General features: G+C 41.2%; 1 protein-coding gene across 1 annotated transcript; it reads right to left on the bottom strand.

Annotated features, from left to right (window-relative positions):
• Positions 1-414: 414 nt before the first annotated feature.
• On the bottom strand, positions 415-8,587 carry nat16 (N-acetyltransferase 16; the record flags this gene model as incomplete). Its single annotated transcript, XM_079184302.1, has 5 exons — positions 415-643; positions 866-1,206; positions 1,366-1,590; positions 2,473-2,698; positions 8,532-8,587. 5 exons carry the CDS (start codon positions 8,585-8,587, stop codon positions 415-417), a joined length of 1,077 nt encoding a protein of 358 aa, XP_079040428.1.
• Positions 8,588-11,208: the final 2,621 nt, after the last annotated feature.

Genomic DNA, 11,208 nt, shown 5'->3' with positions numbered 1-11,208 from the left:
CCCCTTCTTTAAATACATTGGGGGTACAAAATATTATGTACACTTTAAAATTACATCATTAAAATGGTACTTCAAAATGACTTTAAAGTTGTATCAACACCTCTAACACCAATTGAATATTATAATTTGTACAAATGTATTTGTAACAGACCTATTGATTACATGATTTTTTCATGGTTTTATGTCCACACCCTGTATTTATTTGTGTATTGTTAAATCTTACTGCACTCTTGGAAGTTGTTTTGTTTTGTAGAAACTACATTTAGTTTGCTTGGTTTCTATTTCCTCTGTACAGAGGGTTGTGTTTTTCTGTTAAGTGTAATTGAGTTGTGTCCATTCCTTGTTGTCTAGACCCTTGTCTTCATTCCTTTCTGGCTCCTTCATCTTCTACTCATTTCCATCCACCCTCTGTAACTAGACGACATCTGACTCCACCACGCATTGCGCGGTGTATTCCTTCACCAGCTCCACGCTCAAGGTGTTGTGGCAGAATTCGGCCATGGACTTCCAGAGTGGTGGGTCCAGGAACATCTGGCACATCACGTGACCCTTCAGGGTGGCAGTGTGGCGCTGCAGGTGGCACAAGAACTGCTGCCGAACCAGATCCAGGTCTTTACCGAACATGTCAATGTTCAGGTAATACCTGGTTTAACAAAAATGTTACAGTGAAAATAATTGATTATTTTGAACAACTTCATTTTTTAAAGTTATGAGTATCTTAAAGCCACTATGTGTAGTATGTAATAAATGGACAACTCTGGCACCCCCATGGTACTATCAAAAGATGCTATGGCAGAAAGCAGTGCACCACACTACATTATTGTACACTTTGTTATGGACAGTTATGAATAAAAAAAACAATTACCAGTCATCTCCAATGGGCACCCTGAAAGGGAAGGTACAGAGGCTGGCCACAGTAGGGTTGGACACATCATCTACCATCCAGTCAATGTCCTTCTTCAGTAGGATAGCCATGTTACTGGGCAGAAGCTTGAAAGGCTGCCAGTCTTGAATAATGGTGGCATTAGGAAGGACCCCATGCATCAGGTCAGTGGTCAGATACAGCCGGTGGACAGCTGTATGGTCGAGACGCAACGGAGGAAGGTTAGAGGAGGTGGACAGAGAGGATTGGATGTCTCCACCCTGACCAAGCTCAGACAGACGGAGCTTGAGGTCTTCAGCTCTGAAGCGTACCAACAGAATACCCTGTGAGAAGAAAGCCAATGTATGAGCTGACAAAGTACCACAAAAGTAAACACACTGACTGAAAGCAAGCTTATAGCATTTTGCATGTTGATCATTAGCAACATTCATTAACCATAGGCACAGACAAAAACACAGAATGTCTTATTTTGTTGTTGGTACCTGCTTGGTTATGAGACGATACTTCTGGAAGTCCTTGGGTCCAAGCTGATCATCACGGGTCAAGCGGGTTACTTTAACATCAGGGTACTTGGATTTGACCAGCTCGCAGCAAAAGCGCAGCAGAACTCCTGCCACACCCTTTCCCCTTTCCTGAGGGGCGACACGTAGACCTTCCACCAGCATAGTCTCCCCATCATCAATCACACACACAGACTCCAGAGCAATCTGTTGAGTATCACAGAAGAAGGCGGACTAAAAAAAAACGATCACATTGACATGTCCTTTTTAGAACTTTATATCATTCCTGTAGCTGGGACAGAGCTGCATGACCTGTTTACGAGATTTAGGAGACAAAAACATATTTATTTGAGCACAGAGCACGATCCCATTTCCTGTGTCTATCTGTGTTGCGGTGGCAGCAGACTAAGCAACAGAACTTAAGAACCACATCATCTGCAAAAAGTAGATGATGTGGTTTTGCTGTTGCCATCAGGTCAATACCCCCAGTGTGCACTGGGACATTCCAAAATTCACCTTTGGATGATGACCGAAAGAATGGGGCCTCGGATTCAAACGGACAAAATTCTTCTTCTTCACAGGGTGGCCGGGCTCTCCCTTGGGTAAGGAGCTCAGAGAAGAACCACATAAGCTGTCAAAAGGATTCTGAGATGCTTCAGGCATCTGATTGGGATGCTTCCTTCACACCTTCTTTTGGCTGTATTCTGGCCATTTTCAACTGGGAGGGGAACCCAGTGAAACTCAGAACAAGCTGGAAAGATTGCATATCCCATCTGCCCTTGGAATACTTTGGGATACCCCAAGACAAGCTGGAGAGCAGGACACTTGAGCTACCTTACTGGACATCATGTGGACTATCTTGGCCAAATGGACACAGAAAACATAGTTTCAGCTTTATCTGCCCAGTTCATGCATCTGCTAAATTTTCTTAATTCCTTCAAACCAGAAGTCATGTAATTCCTTACCATCGCATTGAGACAAATCTAGTCTAAAAAATGTCATACTTGCTCTGACTTCTGTAATATAACAGTTCTGCCTTTTCTGAAACACATAACTTTAAAATATTTTCATGCTATTCATTGAACTTACCACTTTTCCCTGTTTGCGAGCCAGTATGACTGTGCGGTTGGTCTCCTGTAGCCAGTCAGTGTATCGAGTGGGCAGGTAATCAAGGCCACCGTAGATGTTCTGGCTCATGACCATGATCTCATCGAAATCCTCCTCAGTGGCCACAGAGAACTGAAGGCCTGCCTGGGACAGGGCCTCTGGGAGCTGGAGCATAGTCAGGCTGGTATCGATCTTCATCTTGAAATAACTGATGAGATACAAAGTGGGGGAGAGGTTATTGTAGATTGTATTTATTTTTCTTAAACCAGGATTTAGGAGAGCTCAAGAACTGTTCTAACCAAGGAATTCCATACAGGAGGCAAATTCTGGTTAGTGCAGAAACACAGAGTGCACATCTTTTGATTCAAAGCAACAAACAAGCTTCTTCAGAGATATAGCCGCCTGGATAACAGCTGTTTTTGTTTATTATGTAATTACACCAACAGTCGTATTAGTGTCTCTAGGCACAAAGGACAATACTTCAATATCAAAGGAGCATAATTGGATGCATAATCCCTTGTGTTCATATGTTTTGCACAATGTGAATTAAACATTCTGTAAGCAGTCAGTGAAAGATTGCTAATTGTAATTAGACCTTCTTTGGTTTTGGTTGAAAGATTTGTAAAAGTAAACATTTACTTGGGACTGAAAAGGAAAAAAATAATTAATAGCTAGCAGGGCAGGAGGAGAAAAAAACTGCAGGTGACAAAACCATGAACACAAAGACAGACTACTACATTTTGAATCAATCCGAAAGAACTGACCAAAGGGGAGTTGATCACAGATGATTGCCAGGAGAAAGACGTGCCATGTAGCTGAATTAGATTAAGGGCGCTTTCTCAAGTCAACCTTAAGTCCATTTTAAAGTAACTCTGGTGCGGTTCGTTTGGGCAGTTGTGAGCGCACTAAGTAATCGCACTCCGGAGCAGACCAAAATAACCGGTCCGAGACTTATTGCGAGAGGTGGTCTTGGACAGTTTCCAAGCAAACCGTTGTGTGGTTTGATTGCAGTGAGATTAGTTTCCGACCCATTAAAAGGAAGTGAACCAAAACGCAGGCTGCCGGCATTTATTAACATGGATACAGATAATAGGACTGTGATAGGACTGACTTGGACTTCTGCAGAAGTCCGATGTTTGCTTGACTTCTCAACCGAAGAGAACATACAGAATATGCTAGATGAAGTCTACAAAAACATGTCACAGTCTGCTATTCCATACATTGAAGTGACAGTTCTTGAGATTTGGTCCGCTTTAATTTGTGCAGTGTGAAACTGAATCAGGCTAAATAGAAAACAAACCAATAGTATTGATTTCACTCTGATTCGGACTAGCCAAAGAGACTTTGGCTTGTGAGAGCGCCCTAAGGAATAGGTAAGCAGATAGCATAGAGATACTGTATATGCAAAGGAAGCTGGATGAATGAACCAGAAGAGCTGAAGAAATGCAAGACAGAGGGAAACAAACTAGATGAGACAGACTGAAGAGGCAGAAACAGACAGAAAGATGGGCCAAAAACAGATTAATGACAACAGACACAGGAAGTGGAAGACTGGCACCTATCTTGATCCCTAAGTCTTTTCCCATAAATCCTGTAAATCCATACCCTCAGTCCCCTAATCCATACACTAATACCCTCTGATACCCACTCCACATTACAAACATTGGCATTTGGCCTGAATTTGGCTAAAGAATTCACAGAGTTAAACAGACAAGATAAAATGGAGAACGCCATGAACACATTTGTTTCATTTGCCCTGAAAGCCCAATACAGTAACTTCATACAAATAAGATACATCGGGGTACATAAAATGCTACATGTGTTGGGTAATCATATAGGGTGAGGATCACTGGAGTGGGTGCAAAAAATTCCGCAAGTGTTCTGGCAGAAAAGTGACCTCTAACCAAATCAAACTAATATTGAATAATATTGAACAAGATTCTAAAGGTGCCAGGTGTTAGGGCTCTGCCCCGAGGAAAACAAAAACAAGATGCTTGCTCTTGTGAAGATCTTTGCATTTAATTAAGTTTAGATACAATGCATTAATACATGATGCAGTACAGTGTGATCAAATTAAATAAAACAAGCTTGTGCCAAAAGGAAACATGCAACATAACATAAGAAGCCATTCAAAAAAAGTGATACAATATGATAATATACAACAAAATATGAAAACATACAATAACATATAGGTAGGGCTGGGTATAGAATCTCAATAGTTTTTGAATTTTGAGAACATTTTGTTGACATGAATTTCAAAAGATGTGAAGTGCTGAAAATTGCCCCCATTGATTAAATGTTTTGAATTAAAAAAAAATAGGTTCACATGATTCCGTTTCTTCTTTGCTTCTTTTCACCTGCCAATTATGCATTTTATTGGGAGGGAATAAAGCATGGATGATTCACGTTATCCTCCTCCGGTTCTGACATCAGTGTGCAGGTGCCCCAACCGGACAGAAGGAGTGCACTGCCATGGACATCCGTGAACATAGCAAAATGTGTTCATTGGAACCAAAACAGAGTTCAGTAAGCTAGCTCAAAGACAGTCGCACCGTTGATGGTCCATAATGGAGGCTTTTGAGACTGCTAAACAGGGGTTTCTAACTGCTAGCCAGACTAAAATTACACACCATAAAAGCAGTGGCCAATGTCACAAAAGACAAATGGCAAAGAAAGACCACCATCCAACTATCCAATTACTGAATAGATATACAGCATGTGTCAATACATGAAGGAAAACTGAAACTAAAAACTGTAGGACCAAGCACACCAGTCTCGAGTAGTGCCTTAATTGGCAACAAGCAAGCTTTTAATTTGATGCAACACACATCTTCAATATCTGGCGGTCAATAGAACACTGAGTATACTAGAGGAGCTGTATGTGAGAATGGAAACGTCCAAATCAGTGTTTGTCCGGAGTTGATATGAGAAAATGGCTTAAGATGTGATCTTGTGTGAATCTCAATACCAGAGCCATCACACTTATAGCTGTCACCATAAAACATAAACTTGGTCACCGCCTCAGCCAATAGTTTATGCAACTCCCAATCAGACACAGATACAGGATACCGTGTGCACACTGTGGAAACAAATTCCCCTCTATCTGAAGCATCAAGAAAAGTAAAGAACACTTATTTTCCAAAGGTAGCATTCATTGTGCTATATACCGAGGGGGTGCCATATCCTTTTCTGCTTTTCTGCATTGGCTTCAACCTTCCCAGTTGTTTTGTGATTATGAATACAGTTCAAGAATAGGACTACTATTAGCCTCCATGGACCACATGTGCCAATTGTGGTTGAAAAAAAGAGAGAGGATTACTGGGACTGAATGGCTTGAACTAACAGATGGCCACACATACACACAGGGCAGCTTTATCCTTCAACATTTCACAATCAAAATGGGGCCCTGAATCAAGGAAGTCATAAAGAAAGTGAAAGACTGTAGTGAAATGCCACATCAACAGAAATATGTAGATCCAAGCCAGACATACCAGAAATTGTATATCCATTTTCTAGTAAGGGTGGACAACTCCAAACATCAAGTCATGGAAAACAAGGCAAGAAGGAAGGACTCCAAGGGAGATTGCGCAACCCCAGGAAGGAGAAGGGTAGGGCAAGACCACTATCAAGACAAGTGTCCTGAGAACCACCTATGAGTACATCTAAATGGTGCCTTCGAAGGATGAAACCAGAGTACAGCAAGTAGGGGCTATGGAAGAGCAAGTTAAAGACGGGTTTAGAGTGTTCCATTGGCAGATAGTTGACGATAGAGGAGAAGGCTGGACTAGGATTGTGCGAAGTCACTAACAATGAAGCACAAGAGCAGGCCCTTAACACTAGACAACAAGAAACAGAGTCCAGCAGCCTGGCAGGACCCATGGTGCACACAGCGTACTTTACTTGGCAAACAGTGGCATGACCAAGTTGAAGAAATCATCATGGAGAAAAATAATCATGTTGAAAATGCTAAGAGCAATGCAGCACTGAAATGCCAAGAGGGGAACTTGGAGAAGAATCATGAGAAAGGATGTTACAGGCCTTTAGTAAAATCCTACTTATATAGTGATACCAAATTGTCCAAAAAAGTGACAAAATGATGGAAGGTTTTGAAAATAAAAATTTATTTGCAAATCTAACATCTTTAACATTTTAGAACACAGGTTTTACCTCCTATTTTTTAATACATGGGAAACATCTACAAGTCATGCCGGTAAAAAAAAACAATAACATACTACCCGTGGCTGCTAAATGCTTCAACAGCATCATTTGAGTGCTGCTGCAATGCTGATAACACTCCGAACCAGAACGGGCAGTTCTACGACATCACACCGGACAGGTTTCAGTTACATTTTTCTGCCATCTATCTCACACACATCTAATGCTTAAACATGTATTCAATATGGCAGTCTACACCTGCCACAGAAGTGCATGCCAGTATTTAGCAAGCGTAGATAGCAACATGATAAAATAAATGGAAGACTTTTCTGAGAAGGACAACTTAGTAATTCTACTCTAACATGTCTGGTGTCAGCCCGTTCTCACTCCCAACTCGTCAAATACGGCAACTATGATGCTCTACGGGGCCATAGTTATGGCAGGAGTAAAGGAGGAAGTGGTAAAGTCTGCATAGGGAGGGGGTAACATAGGGGTAACATAGCCTACTTAAACCACTGACTAAACATTGGTATTTGATAGAGTGAGAATGTGTTGCTGGTGTAGACAGGGTGTAACTGTCACAAAATGCTGAGTGATTTATCTGTACTTTGTATTCCTGGATAAACATGGTGTCTATGGGAAAAAGGCTCTACAAGGACGCTATAGAAGTTGTTGTATTCATGTCCAGAACCCTACCTAACATAGAGATTCATCGCTGTATAACAAATGGTTTAACTTTGTAAAGAATGTGGACACAGTTGTATAAAACAACCTATAAGACATCATTCTGTGTTCTTACTTTGTTATCGTGACTGTACAGTACTTGGTTATTAAAGGCCCTTTTTCATAACCTGTTAGCTTGTATTGTGCGTATTTAATTCCATTAAGAGAGGGGATTGGAGTCTGTGCCTGAGGGGAGTTGTTGGTTTGTAGAGGCTAAAACAGAAATGCTAGACATGTTCCAATAATCTATCAATGGGCCATGTGAGCTGTAAGGGCATTTGTAGTGAAAACACTGTCTGGTCACAGCAGACACACACGTACACACTGTGGGCACTGGTATTTTTCCATCATGCTTTGATGCTTTGAGATGAGGTGTCAGGCCTGGCTGGATAGTCTGGTCCTGCCAATGAGAGCGATGCTCTTTTGTTTTTGTGTTTCCCTCTCCCGCTCTCCCTCACACACTCATCGATTCATTCTTCTCGTATTCACTCTCTCATGCTCTTGCTTCCTCCCCCTCTTCGGCTGGCAGTGTACTCCAAACAAAATGGAATTTGGCACATTTGCAAAAAAGAACTGCCATCAAATACGCCACTGCGAGCGATCGCCAGTATGCTCGCCGCAGATTGGGGTCCAGTCATTTGGTGATGCCCGTGCCAGATAGAGGAGCTTTGGAATTTTGGTGTGAAAAGACACAATGAGTTGGACAGATCTGCTATCCAAAGGATGCACACAAATAAGCAAATTCTTTCCGGTGACTTTGTTAGTGAATCGACCAACATGCCTGAATACTTGGCACACAGTGATATCAGCATCTCAGGATCTACCAATTGTTATCTTCAATCTACGATTGATGATTGAGTTTCAGCAATGCCTGAAAAACTCCAATCCCAAGAGTTAGCATTATAAGAATTATATGATGTAACTCAAAAGAGATTACTCATCTGATGGTTTACCGTTATGAGCACGCTAAGCCAGTACGCACTGGTGATCAAACGTTCCTCATGAAAATTCTATTTTGTCTTTTTTTAAACAAACCAAAGTTGATGTATTTGGAGTATGCTGCCAGCTATCCTCTACGTCTTCCCACACAGAATAGAAACATTCCAATGGAACAGAACAAGTATCTTGAGCACCTGAATAATACAAAACTCAAAGGAACACACCATGTCTTCTGTAGATTATCCTGCTGGTGTGATGAGAACATGGACATCAAAATCATTCATGTCTTCTCGGCAGATCCTTGGCTCCAGTGCTTCATGCCAGTAGGCTCCATGCTGACGCAAACACATAAGCAAACCGCTCTGTTGCGCGATAGCAGGCTCCATGTCATTTTTCCCACGCAGCCCCGCCTATACATGAAACAAACCATTGACACACAGGCACCAGAAAATGATTAGTTTGGGAAATCTGTCAATCATCACTCTGTACTTGTTGCCATGAAAATGAGACGGCTGTGGGATATACTTCCACATTGTCACCTACACTGGTTGGGTCTGTGTAGGATAAGTCATGCTTTCAGAAAATGCTAAGCAAATCTACCTGTTACTACACATCATGTATGTGTGTATTTTAGTTAATTACATAAAATCACAACCACTACTGTAGTGTCTTGACTTTTGATCTTCTGTAATGTATTCTGCTTTGGTTATAAACAGAGGTAATAGCATGGTGCCAGAAGATGGCACAGTTTACCCGCGGCTAATGATTATTGTATCAAACCCAATAAGTATTGCTGTAGCAAAGACACAAGGAAGACAAAAAATGTCCTATGTCCCTCAACAGACAACTTAAATGGTTTATCTGCATATTATTATCTGCACGACTCTTATTAGTTATTCTTTTTTTAAACAAGACGATTAACGCTTTAAAAAGATTGACACAGTGACTATCACAAGAGACCGATGACTTCTAACATCTGTGCCCAGTAATGTCTAGTTCACACTATACAGCCTCATTTTCCAATCGCCGACAGTTTTTAGAGCTCCCCGACAAAAGCCCCAGATCCAAGCCGAATCGGCGTTGGCCTCTGTGCTCGCAAATCGGCGCTTGAGCGCCATGAGAGCCGAGAGGTCCGCTGATGCATCGCAGACAGATACCAGATATCTAGCGAGATAAATATCTGGACCTGTGAGGCATTACAGCCAATGAGAGCGCAAGACACAGGTAACAATAGCAACTGTACTGTATGTGTTGCGTTTGCATGGACCAAAGTTGTTGTTGCACCTAGAGGAAAGGGGGATAGAAAAGATGTACGGAAACAAGCTAGTTTGTGCCAAAGACAACATCAACAAGAATGACTACAAAGAATTCCGCATTGTATTACGTGTTTTTCTTGTCACTTTTTCCGTGTGTTTTCGTGATAAACGGGCTTTCGGAGAGCAGACATACTCATCTGGGATTCTTCTTGGTGAAAGATCTGTCGCCAGTCCGTCATGTAGTGTAAAAAACACAACGACTTCAAGACTCCCGATTACAAGAGATAAAGTTGCGTCATGTTAAGTTGTAAGATGTGATGGACTTACCATCCCAACGCTTGCATGTAATACATATCATTTTACAACATCAAACTTCCAAAAATGGCCTGAGACTAAATGCTAAGTGTGTGTAGCTTACTGACTTGCAGGGCCACACATACTGTTATGTTAGCATGTGACTATATATTTAAAAAAATTATTTAAAAACATGTTATCCAGGATCTTCTAAAATGACCTTGTGGAATGATGAACAGAGAAATCTTAATCTTGACGGCTATCCATTATGGCGGAACGAATGACTCCATAGTGGGACATTATGAAGACAGAGGTCACGGTTAATGGTAACCTTTAGATTTATTGCTATTGAAAGAGTCCCACCCTCTCCTAGAGGTGACCCCTATTGCAAATAGATTTCGACAAAAGGAAAGCTTATTGAATTTAATAAAATAGCATGAAACTAATTACTTAATTAGATGTTAGTCGTTCATTATTTATCTATTCACTACCCATGCATGCACATACTCAGCATTATTTGTGAATCCCTAAACAAGGGGTCATAAATGGCCAGCGGCCCTCCACCAAACAGATTTTTACTTATTTTTCCCTCATGGGGTTTACATCCAAACGTTCAAGCATTGGTAAGAAACCCAGTGTAGATGCAACAAAATGTAGATAATATAAATCCCAATTAAGATGACCTTAATGTGCCATCTAGAAATCAATACCTTCCATTTTGAGAGAGGCACGCCAACCAATACTGGGTCTCATTCTGCAGCAGGCTGTTTAATAGGTCACAGTGCTGAGATGAAGTCTATAATAACTTACACTGCTCTCATCAGTAACTTTGTTTACTTGTGCAGGAAAACTGAGATTGTATTTATTTAAAAAAAATTCTGAGAGCTTTATTTAAACATAAAATGAATAATCTTTCACCTTTCTTTATTAAAGTTCTTATTACATATTTCTGTTGACTTAGACGTATGCTTGAAGTAAGTCCGATTTTTTTTTTGTAACTTTAGCGCAATGTGGTAGAAGGCTTTTCTCAAGCAGTGTTGTAGTACTAGAGATCGGACTTGGTCTCAAGATCACTTTTTGAAAGTCTCGTCGTAATCGAACACATTTTTTCTCGTTCCCCCACCCCCCATCACGTGCACTCTAGGAAAACGAGGGATACAGGAGAAGAAGCCCTGGCTGTTTGGGAGGAGACGTCAAGCAAATCTTCGGTAATTTGGCTTCCTAAACCACAAAGAGTTTTTCTGCAAAACAGGGTCCAAGAGAACACACACAGCATTACCAGGACTCACACTGGTCTGGTCTTGGTCTTGACTTGGTCTCAACCCCTCAAAGTCTTGGCCTTGCCTTAGTC

The sequence above is a fragment of the Pholis gunnellus genome (genome assembly GCF_910591455.1).
Source record: "Pholis gunnellus genome assembly, chromosome: 23".
Classification (NCBI taxonomy): Eukaryota; Metazoa; Chordata; class Actinopteri; order Perciformes; family Pholidae; genus Pholis; species Pholis gunnellus.
Note: the sequence above shows the minus strand (reverse complement) of the source record. Positions and strands in the feature narration are given on the sequence as shown.